General features: G+C 39.7%; 1 protein-coding gene across 3 annotated transcripts in view; it reads right to left on the reverse strand.

The window, feature by feature from the left end:
• Nucleotides 1-1,115: 1,115 nt before the first annotated feature.
• The window catches only part of Lin7a (lin-7 homolog A, crumbs cell polarity complex component), a 121,937-nt gene continuing 103,979 nt past the window's right edge, over nucleotides 1,116-19,073 (reverse strand). For all 3 annotated transcript variants that reach the window (XM_005358096.3, XM_026784497.1, XM_013350399.1), the window contains exons 5-6: nucleotides 6,647-6,865; nucleotides 1,116-1,435 (exon numbers count right to left, since the gene is read on the reverse strand). In XM_005358096.3, the coding sequence (XP_005358153.1) occupies nucleotides 6,647-6,865 (219 nt within the window). In that variant the 3' untranslated portion in view covers nucleotides 1,116-1,435. The remainder of the gene's footprint in view (nucleotides 1,436-6,646; nucleotides 6,866-19,073) is intronic.

Consider the following 19,073-nt stretch of genomic DNA (forward strand, 5'->3'; position numbering starts at 1 on the left):
TGTATGTATGTGTACATTTTTGTGCTTAAGGTATTTACGTGCCCAGATAGTTAAAGTTTCCTTCTCATTACAGTATGGAAAACCATATTAGGGGCCTATATTTACCCTAAACTAAAAAAGTATTTTGTGTCCAGGATGCCCTAACAGATTTTTGTGAACGTTGAAAAACCTTATTGGGGATTTACAAGTGGGAATATGCAAACTAGAATAGATTTCTCTTTGGAGGAAGCAGCGTCTGTCATTCACAATACTAGTACCACGGGGTTTCACATACCTCAATGTAAGTGGGCCAATACCTTTGATACTAGACTGTCAAAAATATACTGTTTGCATTTAGGGAAATTAATCAAAACATTCTGTAATATATCCCCTTGGATGTATATCTATGTGTACCTATTATAATTCAGTTTTATAAATCTCCAAGATTTGAAATATCAACTAGATATCTATGAAAGCACACTAATATGTGCAGGATGGGTTTAGACTTCTCCAAAGTTTATCAATAAAAATAAATAAATAAAATTTAACAAGAAAATATGGAGGGCTGGTTACACATATCAACTGAGGATGAGTTCATAAAGTGAAGATAATCTCTTACCAGAGTAGTAAACCTTGGTAAACAAAGAACCAAGTTAGAGCAAGTGTACTCTGGTCTTAATTATTTTGTGGAATAAATATACGTTATACTCTGTTGAAATTAATAATAGATATTACAATACTTAAATTTTTAAAAAGCACAGAGTTGGGTTCCAACCCCTGCTTCTAAAAATTAAAAGTTCAGCTAAAATATCCTACTCTGCTAAGACACTCAGAAATGGATAAAAACAGAAAATGAGAAAGCCAACTGGTTCCAGGTTCTAAAGAGATTATGTAAGATAAGAACTTGCCATTTTCAAGAGGAGAAGAGAGGTTGGGTTTATAACTAAATCAAATTCCAATTCGGACAGCTCAGCAATATAGACTATGAAAACGGTGAGGGCAAGGGACAATGTGTAGGTTCCTTTCAAGTGGCCACAACCTTGAACTGATGCAGTTTGAACTATAGCCTAATGAAGGGTTCTCTAACCTCCGGAAGAGCCTCAGACTAAAGAATCACTTAATCCTAGCCCTGGTGATTTGTTCAAAAGTCACAGACTTTATTCTTACACTGCTTCAGTCTGCAGACTGGAGAAGTCCCTCCCTCAACACACTGGGAGTTTCCACTGCCGTGAACGGAAGGTCTGAGTGAGTAAAAAGCAATGAGCAGGGGCCTGGTACCCAGAGGAGGAAGATGTTGAACTGCCGTGGTAAAGGATGGAGACAGCACGTGTTCACAGCTTTGTGACGGGTGCAGTTATTGGTGTTGCCTTTCCCTTTTTCTATGTGCTGGGATTCTGGAGCACGGTTTCAAATTCTTGACTGTCTGATGGTTGAGCTGGTAGCTTTTCTTCATGGCCTAAAAATGGAGTTGGGTAGAGGAAGACAATAGAGAGAAATCAGTGATTAGGATTCATTTTTTAAACTATGAATCACTAAAAACATCAAGAATATTCACTACATGATATCTAAGTCACTGTTCTATTGCTGTGAAGAGACACCGTGACAAAGGCACCTTATGAAAGAAAGCATTTAACTGGGGGTTTGCTTATGGTTTTAGAGGGTGAGACCATGAGCTTGTTTGGGGACAGTATTGTATCAAGGAGTCAGGAATGGCACTGGAGGAGTCACAAAATCAGGAAGCAGACTGGCAGGGTGGGGAGAAGCTGGGCATAGTAATCTTTTGAAATCTCAAAGTTCCTGTATGGTACACCTCCTCCAGTAAGGCCACACTTACTAATAATCCTTCCAAAAACAGTTCTACAAAATGGGAAGCTAACATTCAAACCTGGGAGACGATGGTGGTGTGCTGGACAGTATCATGTATTCGACATAGGCTGGAGGCGTTTGAGGTCAGGGAATCTCAGCTGAGAAAATGCCTTCATAAAGTTAGGCTGTAGGCCAGGCTGTAGAGCATTTTGCTGATTGATGGGGAGGTCCCAGACCATTGTGGGTGATACCACCCCTGGGCTGGTGGTACTGAGTTGTGGAACATATGAATATGTATATATACTTATATTAACTTGTAAAGCTATGTTACATTTGTTTATGCTGTGGAATATTACTTTAACTGCATAAAGATGTGTTAAATTTGCTTATGCTGCATTTGTTTAACGATGTAAGGATATGTGTTTAATTATGTAAAGGTGTGCCTGCTTAAGGCATCTGATTAGTCCAATACAGAGCTAAATGGTCAATAGCTAGGCAGAGAAAGTATGGGGGGGGCTGGCAGGCAGAGAGAAGGAACAGGAGGAGGAACTTAGGTTCAGGAAAAGAACAAGAATGAGAGAGAGAGGGAGGTGGGGGGCAGAAAGGAGAAGAGAGACAGGGCAGAGGGAATGCAGGCTTAAAGAGGAAGAAAAATCTGCTTGCCTTGGTGGAAGGGGGGAAGTGGGAGAGGGCACTTTAGAGACAAACCCTGCCCACACCCCCTTCCTCTGAGGCACTTCCTGCACTCTGTCCTGTCTCTCTTTGGAAGAGGTGGCAGCTGCCCCCCCTTCCCCCTCTCTCTGTTCTCTCTTTCTCTCTCATTCTCTTTTTCCTTCCTTCCTTCCCTCCCTCCCTCCTTCCGTCCCTCCCTCCGTCCCTCCGTCCCTCCCTCCCTCCCTCCCTCCGTCCCTCCGTCCCTCCCTCCCTCCCTCCCTCCCTCCCTTCCTCCCTCCCTTCCTTTCTTCCCTCCTTTGCTCCCTTCCCTTTCCTCCCATAACCCACCGAATAGACTATACCCAAACCCCTTTCTGCATGGCATGCCTATTTGTCCATGTCTTTCATCTACCACAGCTCCCAGTGGGACTGGCTGCTCTGTCTCTCACACACTGCCTCCCACCCACCTGGGACCCACAGAGGCCACGGGTGGTGGGATCTGGCTACCCATCATGGCTCACCACTGCTCCTTGGGGAACTGCGCCGTTTTATCTAAACCATTACAGTTAATATATGAAAAAGTGTTAGTGTTCCTCTTGTTTTTTTATTCTTGAAAATCAGAGTGAAAATCCAAGTGTATACATAAAAATCTGTATAAGATGAATAAACACAGTACACTCTGAAAGAAGTGCCATCACACGACAAACCCTATAATCATATTGTATGTTTAGATTTCTTTCATGTAACTTTGGAATATTCATATATTTACATTTTTTGAAATGGGATCTAATTTAATGAGGATAAAAGACAATTTTAGTTTGGCAGGATTTAAAATTCACGTGGGTATGGAAGATAAACCCTGTCCGACTTACATTCCATCTGCTTTTCTTTCTTATCCATTTCCCATTCACAGTGACTTCATAATTTCAAACTTCTCAGATAACATACATTACCTCTGATTTAGAGAATATGAAGTTATATTTCATCTGATAAGCAGTGAGACTGTATCTGACAGCTATTCTGATTTGATTATCGGTCTTGACTTGAATGGCAACAAAAAATCTCAAAGATCTGCTTCCAGTTAAACAGATTTAATAAGCTTGAAAATCCTTAAAAATGACTGTAGTATAAATTAGTAAGTGTTGTAAATCTTTTCTGACTGCTTAAAGATCAAGGTAATTAAAACATAAACAAGAGCTCATGTGGGTCTTTTTGACTGTATTTGGCGTAAAATCCTTGAGTGCCATGACTTGGGTGTGCTTTGATTGTTCTTAAAATGGTCACATTGAATCTCAAGGGGCTGTCACTGTATACTGCACTAGCTCTGTTTTTGGGCATAGATACAAAGATCATATTCAAGCAAACAGAACTCTCCCACATTCTGTGTCAACAACAAAAGACACCTGGTGGTTTTGTTTACTGGTAAAATATGTAAGTGGATTTCTAATGAGCTGTAGGAAATCTTGAAGTGACTTAAAAAAAAGGGAACAGGGACTAGAAACGCAAATGGCTGTATATGTCAACTTGTATATTTCCAAAGATAACTGAAGTAACAAAGCATGGGCAGCTTTCACAGTAAGCTCTCAGAAGTGTGACTGACATGTATTACTTTCAAAATATCCCTGGGCAATTTTACTCAGGGCAAACATCATAAATCACACAGGAGAATAGCTATGAGCCTGTAATACCAGGAATAGAAGAAACAGTAGCATTAACAGAACGCATGCTAGCGATTGATTAGAGAATCATGGATTTCATCTATTACCAAAAGGACTTTTTGATAAAATTCTGAGAGTACCGAATCAGTAACTGAGGATTAGGCTTTAGGCAAAATTACTAGTCCCTGTCTATTCATGGTATTTATCCCAACCACACAGTCTATGCCAATCCACCTCTTGCCTGGATCACTGTATTTTAACCTTCCAACTTGTCTCTTTCCATAATAACTCTGTAATTCTCTATTGTCACAGAAGCTGAATTATCTTTATGGAGCATAAATCAAATCATACCACCTTTTTGCTTAAAAACCTTCATCATGTCCCATTGCAATAAAATCTAATTTCTTTAATAGGGTGTGGAGGCTTTCTGTACCCAGTCCCTACATGTCTTTTTGACCTCACAGCCCACCACTGTCATTATTGTTCATTGTTCCCACTTCTTAAGGTCTTCTTTCTGTTCTTCAAATACAAACCACTCATACACTCTCACACTGGCCATTTCTTCCCTTATTATGTCCTTGGGGGCTGCTCCTTGGCATTCAGTTTCTTCTCAGATGCTTTTTCCTTTGAGAACTTTGCGTCTTAACTGACCACCTAGCTAGAGTCCATTCAAACAGTCTCCATTTAACTTTTCAAAGTACTGCTCCCAAAAAGATGTAGACTTATTTTTTTTTGCTTAGTTATTAATTATCCCCTCTAAGCAGAATGCAGCCCCATGAAGATAAAGTGTTTTTGCTCCCTGGACAGTGCCTGTCCACAATTGTGTTAAAAGACATGTGGTATTGAATCAAAATACTTTGGGGGAAGAAATATAATCTAAAAAAATGTGTGTATATGTGTAATATCTCATTATTTAGTTAATTTATCTCTTGCATGTCTAATTGTCTATATGTATATTATGATTGTGATGTGCTCTCAGGAGCCAGAGAAAAGCATCAGAAAACTTGGAGCTAGAACTACAGGTGGTTGTGAGCTCCATGATATAGGTGTTGGGAACCAAATCCAGCTTCTCTGCAAAGCTGGAAAGTGCTCTTATTACTCAGCCCTCTCTGCAGTTCCTAAATATACTCAGAGAGAAAAAAAAAAAACCTCACCATGTAGCTTTCCTTTGTCACAAGTATCACTTTAAAAAAAAAAAAAACACGTCTCATGTCTTATTCAGCATTTCTTTTAAGCAAACAATAAACCAATATGACAAAATGGAAAATCATCATTACGTATTGTCACTTTTCTGTGAACATTTGAACATCCTTATCAGGACACATTTAAAGACAACATAGTACAAAATACCTAATGATAAATTTGCTCTTTTTCAGTGAATAGCTTGGAAAAATATAACTTTAGAGCATCCTACACTTGAGGAAGAAGAACCACAATTTCAAGCCACTTTTTAATAGTGGCTGATCACAGCTTTAGACTGCTCATCTCAAAGATGTGGTTTGTGGTGGTTTGAATAGGAATGGTCCCCATGGACTCATGTTGTTAAATGTTTGGCTCACAGGAAGTGGCACTGTGAGGAGCTGTGGCCTTGGAGTAGGTATGGCCTTGTCAGAGGAAGTACATCACCATGGGGGTAGACTTTGAGGACTTATATGCTCAAGCTAGACCTAGTGTGGCAGTCTCTGCTTGCTGTCTGTGGATCCAGATGTAGAACTTTCAGCTCCTTCTCCAGCTCCATGTCCGCCTATGTGCCCCCATGATAATAATGACTCAACTTCTGAAACTGTAAACCAGTCCCAGTGAAATGTTTTCCTTTATGAGGGTTGCCATGTTCATGGTAGTGTCTTCACAGCAACGGAGCACTGACTAGGATGTGGCTTTAATGTTAATTTCCTGGAATGGTTGGTTCTTCAGAGGCTTAGGGGTATGCGATAAAGGTATCCCTAACACATAATAAACACTTCAAAAGTGACAAATTTTACTATTAACACATTTTTTCTTGAACATATATGTGAAACTTAATTTATCCTTTCTTGTTGTGAAGTGAAATTTGGGAGAAGGTAAGAGTCAGATGTATTTCAAAACCTTTGGGATGTCAAATTGTGTTAGCTGTCATTTTGCTACTTCATTCTTCATGTGGAACACGTTTCCAATACTCTGTATCTCTCTCATCTAAAGTATATGTAGCCAGGAATAGCACTGTTCTGGGTGAAAACCACCAGTCAAGGGCATGAGTGGGCACTATAATCAACTCCCATTCCTACTTTGGCAAAAAGGATGCATTGCCCGGGTTTATAAAAATGCATCCTGGAGTCAGTATTTACCCCTGTCGCAGGACATTATTTCCCCAAATACCTTACATATGCAGAGACTGTAGCTGAAAGACACATGGAAATGAGATAATTTGTTTATATTTTTGGACACCATTGCCTTTCATTTGATTAATCTCTTTGGAGTGTCTCTTATGCCTGACAGTTTTATTTCAGCTGCCCCAGGAGCTACTTTTAGGCAGTGAGGTGCTTGCATGCAGGGAGGAGGGAGGGTCTCACCTATGACATGTGGTTTTGTTGTGGTTGCTGCTGCTGCTGCTGTTGCTGCTGCTGAATGAGCAATTGTTGCTGCTGCCGGCGCCGGGCTGTCCGCAGCTTTTCAAAACGAGCCTCCATCTCCTCCAGGACTTTTGGGGTATATCTGACCACCAGCTTCACACTGTCCTTCGCAGCCTTGAGTAGCTCCACAGCTTTCTCGTGATGCTCCCCTTCCACACTCTAAAAAGACAAGGGGAGAACTCATTTATTCCCTCTGGGGACTAATCTGAAATAACTATCCTAGTAAAGAGCCAAACTCGGAGGCAGGCATAAGTCTTCTCTGTAAACTCCATTACTCACAAGGCTGAGATAGGAGCGTTTCGGCGAGCTCAAATTATGAGTCTGGACTGCATTGTAAGCTTCTGGTCAGCCTGGTTTACAATGTGAAAACCTTAGTTCAAAAATCAAAACCAAGGACCTGGCATTGAATCTCCGTTTGTAGGATGTATGATGCTATGCAATCTGTCAGTATCACATCCAATCATAATTTGGGGGGCATACTAATCACAAAGCAGAAACATCAGAAGCTCAATTCACCCTTGGCTATATAGTGAGTTCAAGATCAACCTAGGGTCCAGGATATCATTTCTCAAACAAAACATAATAATAATAACGATAATAATAATGAAAACAAAAGTTCTCTCCTACAACAAAATCCTATAAAACCACTGACAAAACATCTGAAGTCTGCAACTTCCAGAGTACATGGTAACCAAGACAACAGCATCACCATTATCATCTGTGCCTGTACCTGAACTTCAGGTTGGTTAGACTCTATTAAGATGCAGGGTGAATTGGATGGTTTGAGTCGGGAGGGCGAAAGTCAGTGAAGACCTAATAATAAGCCAGATATTAAAAAAGAATTTCAGAATTTCACCTGGAAGGGTAAATGAATCAAAAATTTCTTTTTTGAAAAACAATAAGTTAAAAAAAATAAAAATTGCAATAAAGATAAGCTTTCTCTACCAGATAATAATCCCCATTAGCCATCTACAGTGATTGAAGTACTGGAATTTAGACACAAGGCAAAGATTATTAGATAATGATGCCAAAACAAATAAATAATAAAATTTAATTGATATTCCGTTCTTGTACTCTAAATGTAATGTCTTTATTAAGAAACTTAATGCTTTGAATTTCAAAAGCTTAAACTAGCCTGGGGGGGTTCTTTCTCATCTTGCAATGAAAGAGAGCGAGGACTGGAATCTCAAAATCAGATGCCAACAGTTTAAGTTTCTGCATTTCAAACCCTGCTCAAGAAAAGCAATAAAGCAGGAGAATCCTGGCAATACAACAGTGAATTTATCGAGTTTTTCACAGGGGGCTCTCTTACAAGTCCATAAGCAGAGTGGATCAGTTATACATGTGCTTAAATAATAAAATACAAATGTCGCATAGACCCACAGGAAGGGAAGTGATCCATCTTTTTATTAACCAAAGAAGTAGGGATCAACATCACATATTTTATTGTAAAATTTAAAACAGTAATTTTGCATATAGTATGTAAACAAGGATGTGGGGAAAGGGTCTTTGATCAGTTTAGTGAACTCTAGCACAGTTTTTCTGGACCGTGCTCTTGTTACTATCTGAAGAAAACAGTCTATTATTATAATGAGCATTTATACTAAGCATTGCATTAGATATATACCTGCAAGTATGACATCACAAAAATAAAACACAAATGATTAGAGTTGGAGATTTTGAACATTACAGCCTGGACAACAATTGGGAAAACGGATTATTTCAAGTGAACCAAGAGCTGCTGAAGATAACCCTGGTGAGATTCTCTAGGGTGAGAAAAAGATGTAAAAGAGAAGAAAGTTGCCTTTAGATTCGTGATGGTATAAAGGACACTGCCTGCTACTTCCCTATGGCCAGCCAGCCAGCCAGCGAGCCAGCGAGCCAGCCAGCCAGACAATAGGTAACCCTCACTTTTCCAAAGTTTAAGTGCAATGTTTTTTTTGTCTCATTTGAACTAAGTACAGAGGGGGAAAATGATGACAAGTATAGATAGAGCCTGGGTGAGGCTTAAATATTATCAGAACATCTAAGAGTGGTGGAGACAAGGTGACCAATGGCAGGTTGAGATTTCTTTTCACACCACAAGCATAAGAAGAACTTGAGACATATCTATATGGCCTACGAAATGGAAAGAAACTATTAGATCCCAATTATATCTAAAGAGACTATTAGACTTCAATTATAACTTGGGATTAACAGTTACAAATATTTTAGAGAGTATATTTAATTCAGTCCCTTGCCTTCAGGAGGTTGGTGTGGGATGAAGGGAAATAAGCTTGAATTTGGCAGTTTGATCAGTTGTCACTGCTGATGGTGGTGGCACATCTTGTTTGTTTGAGTGCCAAGTAGACAAAATGGGGTCATGATGTGGCCATAGTGAGCTGGAAAAACAATTCATGTAGCTGTGTCCCTACGTGTGCATTAAACAAAAAGAGAGGCTTTAGGCAGTCTTTAGGTAGAGAGGATTTTTATCTTAGGCTAAAGCCTAAGAAAATAAAGATGATTGTTGATTAATTCATTCTTTGGGCAATTCATTCAATCATTGATAGTCGCCAATAAGAGTTTTATTAAGCATTCATCTTAGTGGTTGTATTCCACAAAATTTTCAAGGAAATAAAAGACAAGAGAAAATATTGACAACAGAAACCTCTTTTCAGTTTGTTTGTAATTACTTCGTAATTTGTCCTAAGATGAATTATTACGGTGTAGGCAGTTGATTTCAAATGAAAGCTTGATTTGTTTATCCAAACCCTTCTTTATTTTTCCACACTAAAACTTAAATGGGCTTTTTTAAAATTGTTTGGTTTACAGAGGTCTTATGTACCACAGGCTGGTCTAGATTACTATCTGCAGTAGAGGGTGACTGTCAACTTTGGCACTCCTGTCTCTCCTTCCAAGGGTAGGATCAAAGGTGTGTGCCACGGCACCAGACTTTCTTGTTTAACAACAGTGGTACACCCACTCCTGAGGGCAGCTGGTTAACTTCCAGAACTTGCTTTTGCATTTTTGTGCAATTTGCTTTCATTTAGGAGGGTAGAAGATTCTGGGGGAGAGTCTCATTATTCATCTTTAAGCATAATGGTGCTCATTCAGAGGGTCACCAGAGGGGATAGGCACTAATGCAGGGGCTACCAGGCACTCATGAAAGGGGAGGTGGCAGAGAGAAAGCTGAATCCCAAATTTCATACTTGGATCTTTGGGAACTATTGATACCATCTCCAATCCGTGGCTCTACCATTTCTCGGAAGAACTCACAAAGAGCAATTCCAATGTTCTTCAGATCTAGAAACCTGACCTAGATTGTGACCACGATTCTCCTTCAGGGGCTTACCAGCATCAGTAAGTCCTTTCATCCCCTTCCACACCAGAGCACAAAGCTGCCCTAGGAGCCAAGGCCTGCACTCTCTTCTTTATTTCAGCTACATGGAAACACTTACAAGGCTGATAGTTTGACAGTTCAGTCGTAGGATGGAAATGAAAGCGTGCTCCAGAGGTTAAGCAGTATAAGCCTGTTTGCAGTTCATTTCAAATACTCTGATGCTCTCTGTTTTCATCAAAAGTCTTCACGTTTGTCTTCAGGATCACACTTGTTCCTCTGTCTCTGTGTCTATTGCACTTTGACAGACATATGCTTGTCTTGACTTATCATGTGTTTATCCCCAGAATGCTTTTAGTTCCTCAGTAAACTGTTTAAATGGGAGCAGATAGATTGACAAGCCTCCTCTCTTTTTCTTTTCTTTTTTGAGTTAGAACAAAGAAATGGATCACAATCCTATAGAAGTCTAGTTTTGTGAGTTAAAAGAGACCAGAACACTTGCTCAGTTAGGGAATATACCTTAATGTGCACTGGGACTAGGGATGTCTTCGGCCCTGAAGGTTTAGCATCCTTCCCCCTTTGGATTTTATCTATTTCTTACTCTTGCTGGATGTATCCCTTGTTTCTTATTAATTATTTCAAATATGTTTTACTCGTGCTCTCTCTCCTGGATGGAGGTGGGTGGTCCTTGGACTTCCCACAAGGCAGGGAACCCTGATTGCTCTTTGGACTGACGACGGAGGGGGACTTGATTGGGGGAGGGGGAGGGAAATGGGATGCAGTGGCGGGGAAGAGACAGAAATCTTTAATAAATAAATAAATTTAAAAAAAGAAAAACAAAAGTAATTGAATAAATAAACAAATAACCAAAACTGCAAAGGCAAAAAAATATGTTTTAAACTGGGATACATTATAAAGTTTATTTTTAAAACAAAACTGTCTATAAAAAGCTCTTTTAATTTATTTGTTGTTTTCTTTTTACAACAGTTGCCTGAGATTTGACTAATGCTGGAAACTTTTGACAAGAGTTTTCTTGTCAAAGAAACACAGGTAGGGGCTGTGTTTCTTACATTTATTGAGGAGAGTTGGAAAGGCTTCCAATGTTGAAATGAAATACCTCCTCCTTTTAAAAACCAGAATCATATACTTTTGGTTTTTCATTCCCTTGCTTTAAGGATTTTATTGCATCTCTTACAATTTGAAAGAGTTTTTAGAAAAAAATTAATTCAACACAAGTCTTCCCAGTGGACATCTAGGTAGAGGGCTTATAAATGTGAATGGTGATGGAGAAGGCATGTGCGTGTACCAGAAATTCAGGAAAGGTTTGAGAACAGTGTAGTCCTAAAACAGAAAAACACTCAAGGGCTGTGAACATTCACCATAGTGAATCAAGCATACTGGGAAGAGTGGACTCTCCAATCCTGAAAACATTCACGTCTGTGTTCAAATATTTAACACTTATAAAAATCAATATGGACAAGTTAAAACAACTTTATAACTGCTCTTTGAAATTCAGAATGAAGGGCAATACAATCCTTAATCTGTGGAACCGCGATTGCTGGGTTTCCTGGAAGGCAAATGTATAAAGGAATGTTTCCATTCAGGAACCTGAGAGAGAAATGAGCTCAACAAATAACCCACCGTACACTTGCTTTGTTAGCCATCATGTGCAGTAGAAAGTACCAGGACACTTTAGAGTTTGCTGATTTATTGGAAACTTAGCAAAGTTGTGGTTGCTAAATGAACCAGCCCTTAAACTCGGGTACATTCTGACCTTTCAATACCGTAGCTGTTTCACACAGAGAGATATCAAAATACTATTTCTCGTATGGTCTATTTCCTAGGTGATTGAGAATTCCTCCAAAAAAAGGATTTGGATTGTGCTGCCTACTTGAACTTGCTCACTGTATGTGCCTCCATTTGTGGCACAGTTACATTTTGACCTTGGTTAGATAGCACAGAGAGGAGACCCCAGTTCTGGGAAGGAATACTACACATTATACGTATGCACTATTAACTGTGAAATGCCCATGTTCAAAGCTTTTCTCAGGCTTTTCTTTTCTGAAATTAAAATATAATTACATCAGTTTCCCCCTTCCCATTCCTCTGGCCAGCCAGGTTTTTCTTATGGAACCCGTGGTTCTCACTTGACTAAGTGTGTTGCTGAATACCTTCCAGAAACAGTATTAGGTAACTGAGAGGTAGTGTACCTCATGGGGTTGTTCTTGGCATCTGTCATTTGGGTTGGGGGCTAGATGATGCTATCGAGGAGTAAAAGATATGAAAGGTATGAGGTTATAATACCTTAGTACAATTAAGTAGCTCAGCGTTTGAGCTCTGAAGGAGCCCTTAGAAACATTCTCATCTACTTCCTTGTTCTTTCACAATAAGGAAATAGGGACCAAATAAGGACCGAATCAGCTGGGACCCAACTCACTGCATCAAGCTGTTCATTTCAGGGTTTGTTATGGGCAAGTGATTTTAATACAGTCCCATCCTACTTTTCACACTAATCCAGAAATGAAGCACATGGCTGGTCTGTTTTCCTCTGCCGTGAAAGGACCGGAGCTAAGGGCAGAAGATGGATCAGGAGTTAACTCCTAGCTAACTGTGCAAGCTGGCCAGCGAGGGAGCAGTGGGAAATGCTTGAAGGGACCTCTGTTTGGAGTTACAGTTCTTAGCTTTGAAAAGGCCCTACGTGGTCACGCAGAAACCAATTCTTTTCCCGCAGAGAGGATTGTGATTTTTGTTTTCCTTTTTACTATTTACAAAAATATAGTAAAGTTGATAAAATGTTGAATATTCTAAGTATCATCCACCCAGCTGTCTTTAAAACGTTAAATAAACTGCATGCTTAATGGTGTCAGGAAAGCCTTTGAAGGTGCCCGAATAACAGGAGGTTTACCTGCATGTATCAAAATGACTGTTTAATCCTGAAAGTTAAGACAAACATAGGATAAGGTATTTGTAAGCATCGTTGCAATGCAAACCCTTGAACAATTTCTACACGATGATGGAAGAATAAATTCTTGGGGGTATAAAACTGTGTTGTTGCCATAAGAATAGATCACTGAATTCTTAGGAGGGTTTTATGGATTTGTGTTGCTTTAATCTGGTTACATTTGAATGTGTGAATTTATTTATATAAATATATATGCACACATATGTATATTCTAATATGCCTACTTAGTGAAAGGTTTGATTTTTTAAAATGTGTATTAGATAGTTGCACATCTCACAATAAGGATATGAACACAGGTCTTGGAAAAGCTAAAACAGTTGCCCTAGTTTTGGTGGTCAGAAAATCACAAGGGCACAAACTAACATCTAGCTCTTCTGAGAATCTAAGCGCTTCTCTGTGAATTGACATTCTCAAGCAAAATAGTAAAAAGCAAATATAGAAGTGCTTCTCCCTCCCTCCCTCCCTCCCTCCCTCCCTCCCTCCCTTCTTTCCTCCCTCTCTCCCTCCCTCCCTTTCTCTCTTTCTTTGTAGGAAATTTTTAGACCAGTAGTTTCTAAATCATGGCTGCAGAACTTTGTGAACAGAGATGACTTGATGATGGCACCTTGAGCTAAGCATTTGTGAGCATGCGTAAAAACTCAGATTCAGTTAGTCAGTCACTGATGGACAGCTTGTGTTTGGATGCCATGTTCTAAACTATGGCAAACCCAGATAAAAACGTATGACCTCTGAAGGGTTTTTCTAGGCCTTTATTTCAGTGAGGCCAGATGTGGGAAATCTAATCATCCTGAGCTTGGTGTAGAACGCTGCTGAGTTGGTCCTTAATTAGGACAGGAATATCTTTTGAACATTTAAAGGCGGTGTTCAGAAAAGAACTCTATAGTTCTTTGATCCTTCTTTTTTCTCAAATATGCTAATTTCCCTGTTCTAAATGTATTATCTTCTGTTTAAGAAAAGTGGCAAGTGTATGAAGTGTCATATTTATCCCTTGGAAACAATATGCTAATGTTCTCGCAGACGACGTTTGTTCCTGCCTACATGCTAATATCATCTCTGTGTAGTACAATTTGTCGGTTCACAATCGCACTCTGCTACTCGATTCTCCAAGGGGAGATGAGTCTTGTTTAGCAACCTCTGTGCAGGCTTCAATGATGGACCCAATAGTATGCAGTCAATATATCTATCTATCCATTCGTCCACTATAGCTCTCTTTCCTGAATGTACCATAGATTTATTTAGAAATTTATTATTCATGCATCCAACTATCAATGTATCTACCCCATCTAAGTATCTCCCCATCTATTCATCTATCTATCTATCTATCTATCTATCTATCTATCTATCTATCTATGCATTATCTATCTATCTATCTATCTATCTATCTATCTATCTATCTATCTATCTATCTATCTATCTATCTATTTTTCTATCACCTGTCTATATTCTACTAAACTAAAGAACCAGTACTTCTTGAGTCTGAAATTGAGCTTTTTCACTTACCAGGTTTGTTAACCTGGAGAATCTGCTGCAGATCTCTGGGCCTCAATTTCCTTATTTGCAAACTGAGTATACAACACCTACTGTCTAAAACCCTCACAAACATTTGGAAGAATGTCTGGCATTTGCAAGGCTCCAACAAATAGTAACTCCTTGTTGCATTGCTATTTCTTTGTCAGTCTTCCTGTATAGCTTTAAATGCTTAAGGATAGCAAGAAAAATGTAGTTGTACCTTTTCATGGGCAGAAGCTTGCTTTATATTTTCTGGGAAGCAAAGGTTTACTACATAAATAAATAGGGTGGGGGACTTGTTAGAAATGTGCTTGAAACCACTACGCTGCACCCACAGCCTTCCTTACCCTCATGTAATTTAGCTGCGTCATTTTTATAATTCAGTGACGTGCTAATTACAAGTGATAATTAATTACTCAAAAAGTTCTGTTTCTCTCAGTTCCTCCCTGGTGTCATGCTTAGCTAAGGACAAGATGACTGGGCAAACAATTCACTTGATAGGAGCATGTACAATGTGAGGGACCTTGAGAGAAAATATGAAATAATTGAACACTAGAAAAGAGCATGGAGGTTAATGGGGGGAGTGCACATAATTATACATATTTTTATCCTCTGAGAGCAGTTATAAATATAAAAAGTTTTGAACCATGAAAGTGGAGAATGCCATATATTATCACTAGGCCTGGGGGGCAAAAAATCTAAATTGAGCAAATGCTTCAGAAAAAAAAAATCCTGTCAGAGATAAGAGAGTCATAAATCTAACATTTGGTTGATCTCAGATGTTTCAAATCTGGGGAAGAAAACTGGAAATGTATTCAGCTGCTTCATCTCAGCAGTGATGCTTCCTAGTAACTGTGCCTCGGTTGTGATGCTTCATAGTAACTCTATGGCATCTCGGCAGTGGTACTTTACTACTGGCAGGAAGTAGAGTTCCCTATAGTAAAACTTCATACTTCAATAATGTACTAAAGTCATTCTACTCAACGGTTGAAAGTCTGTCATCCACAGAGTAGGGGAAATTTCCTAATAGTAGTTGGGTCAAAGACTGAATTCTACACCCCCCCTCTCGCTCCACACACATACAGAGAGACTTATCTTCAAGTGTGGAGATAAGAGCTATAGACTGAGGTTTAGAAATAGAACAAAACTGCCTCGATTTGTATATTTGGCAATAAGATTTTTAAATTAATGTAACTATTTTCTTTTTCCTTTTTTATCCTTATTTTTCAAATTAACACACAAAGGAATGAGCTTGGTTATGTATTTTCATACATTTTTGACAATGTCAATACACTTTGTTCCCCTCTGCCCTCTGCCACTGCCCTGCTGCCTCTTCCTCGCTCTCTTCTTGCTAGGTTCCTGCCTGATCCTAGATTGAATTTCTGCAGTTATTTCATGTGTATCCCATTTCCCGGTGTTCATTCTCCATGCCCTATTCCGTATAATCTTCTCTGTCTTGTCATGGTTCCCTGTCCATTTAATGGAACACACACACATGAGAAAGAAAGAGAGAGAGAGAGAGAGAGAGAGAGAGAGAGAGAGAGAGAGAGAGAGAGTTGATAATCAGTATCACTTTGTAACATTTCTTCATTGTGACAATTCCTGAAAATACAGTAATTTGATTTCCAGAAGTAGATCTCTCCTTCCTCTAGAGCCTTGCCTTCGCTGTCCAATCAGCTTCCAGGTTGACCCTGGAAGTGCCTATCAATCCCCTGATATTCCGTCACTCACCACTCCCTGGTTATTCGCAGCAATGACCATCCTCATTCCCAAATAAGAAACCTGGCAATCACCTTCACTCATTTTTCTAAATTTACCAGGTTTCTAGACTCAAAGAACCCCTCCCTGCTGTAAGTATTTTCTTCCCTGAGATGAATCCTGTGTTGTTGTTGAGTCATTTGTTTTCCGGTCACTGACCTTGCAGGTTACATGGCAGAACATGAGATTCCAGGAACCTATTTGCAATGGGGTTTCAAGGGAGATTTTATGCCCACCTATGTTCTCCAGGTGCAGGTTGCTCAGACACCATCCACAGATATTGCCTTCTCTTTTTATGTTTTTAATTTAATTTTTTTCCATATCATGTACGTTTTCTTCTCCAACTCCTCCCAGGTCTTCCCCATTGCCCTACCCACCCAACTTTATGTTCTCTCTCTCTCTCTCTCTCTCTCTCTCTCTCTCTCTCTCTCTCTCTCTCTCTCTTTCTCTCTCTCTTTCTGCTAAAACAAAACCAAAACCAAAAACAACACACAAAACCTCTAAATACCCCTTCAAGCCTGCAGTGCCCTGATTTCTGATTCTCCCCTTTGCCTTTCCGGTCTGGATGAGCCCTGGGGCCTGGGGGTGCTGGCAGCAGTGGTGGGTCTCTCTCCACCTTCACCCCAAGCTGTCTTCCAGTACTCAACACTACTATAGCTCTAGATAAAGAGCCCCAAATCATTTAGGGACAAAATCTAGTGCCATTCCTCAATGAGATCGCAAACACCTAGTGGAGCCTGTGTGACAGAGAGCAAGGCTGGAGATTGGCATTAAGATGGCCGGGTGTTATATTACGAAGATATGCCAGTTTAATTGTAATCTTTAGAATGCGACCTTCCCTCTGTCCCAGATTCCAGGTTCCTGCTGTCCTGGTTTTAGCATGCAAGGATCCATAGATTTGATTCCAGGGAAACTGGAATGATCACTCATTAAGACTTGGGAAGATGTGGTGGAGCTGGAACAAGGCACAGCTATACCTGGTACATAGGATTAATTCATTAATTTGAAAAAAATAATTAATTTCCCCCACAGAGATGGAACTTTGAGAGGAGAAGAGGGAAAGCAACTGTTTAGAAAAGAGGGCTCATTGGACATGAACAGGACTGCCTGAAGAACAGAGAAGGGCAGACCTAGGAGGAAGGTTTTAAGAGGAACTTTGGGCACACCCAAGTCATTTCTGCTCTCTCTGCCAAGGGAATAAAGGCTGATGCAGTATTATGAGACATTATCTCCTTTTCTTCCCCACCATCCTGAGGATGGTTCGCACAGGTGAGAGCTTTGGAATGCTTTGAAGCAATTCTGTAAACCAGGTACTGGCTGACTGCCACGAGGCCAAATTAAAAGCTCCAATTTTTGGTCTTCCCTGCTGGTTTTTAGGGCGAGCTGTTTGCCATTGTAATTGGTATAGGTCTAAAGCTGTGAGAGATTCCGCAACCTAGAAAGGAGGGTGGAGCCTTCAGGACGTCTCTTTATGAAATTCTGCTATCCTAATCAGAACAGAGGTCCTTTTGTGTTCTCCCCCAGACAACAGCATCTATTATGTGGCAATGACATCTAGTATTCATTTAATTGGAATTTATTAGTTTTGTCTAATATAATTGCACTCTATCAATCTCATCAAATTAATAGTTTTCTAAAGGGCATCATAGAAACAACCGGTGGCTGCAATACTTCAGCTATCCTGGTCAAAAGATCCATTTTAATATCTAACTGTTTTAGAATCCTGGACACCCAGACAATTAGCATGGGACATAGGAGAGAATCACAGTGTGTCTAGGCACCAGTTCTCCGAGCCTGAGGTTGTCAAATGTCTTTCTGGAGAAGTGTACAACAGACATTTCTGTTACTGGGTAGCATGAATAGGAGCAGCATGTAATAACATTTAATTTAATTTCAGGGATTCAACATTGCAGCTGCCTTCTTGCAGAAGTAAAAAAATTTAGAGAATACATCAACTTTACTGTTCAGCATCTCTTGGCTCTAGATACAGGTGCCTTTTCTGATTAAATGCACAGCCACAGATGAGTCTTGGCATTTCGTGCCGTTGATTTATACTAAGAATTTTCAGTTATTTTAAACGTTCTAACTTGCTCCAACTTTCAAAACATTCTTTTCAGCTCACCTCCAGGCCTCATTCTTTAACTGCTCATGGAACAGGATTATGCACAGAAGGTATCTTTAACTCCTTCCTCAACTTATATTCAATTATCTCCCAATCTTGGTTGATGCTCATGTATTAGTACACATCGGGCTTTCTGTTCCTCCTCCTGTTTTAATTCTTTCTTTCATTTCTTTTGAGATTATAACATAATTACATCATTTTCTCCTTCCCTTTCTTTTCTCTACAAACCTCTCATAACCCCTCCTTGCTCTCTTTCAAATTCATTCCCCCCCTTTTTAAATTGTTATTACATACATATAAATACAATATGCTTAGTCTATATAATGGTACTGGTATGCATGTTTAAGGGCCGACCATTTGGTAATGGATAATTGGTGTGCTCTTTGAAATAGAAGACACCCCTACATGTAAAGCTCACGGATCATTTCAGAAGGAGGGGGCGATCAAAAAGATTGGAAAAGTCAGAGGATTAGGGGCTTTGCTGTGAGATTGTGTCTCCTAGTAATGTCAGAAGCCACACCCATAAAATCTTACCAACAGGACTTGAGCTGCCTAAAGTTGAGCTGAACAGGGATAGTGATAGACATTCTAATTGGGGAGAGGCCTAGGAGGCAGCAATGCTACACAAAGAACAGCAGGTAACTAAAGAATGTGGAGAAAGGGAGGGCTAGTCTGCTCTTTATTTTTTTTTAATTTATTT

The sequence above is a fragment of the Microtus ochrogaster genome, chromosome 24, assembly GCF_000317375.1.
Source record: "Microtus ochrogaster isolate Prairie Vole_2 chromosome 24, MicOch1.0, whole genome shotgun sequence".
NCBI lineage: Eukaryota > Metazoa > Chordata > Mammalia > Rodentia > Cricetidae > Microtus > Microtus ochrogaster.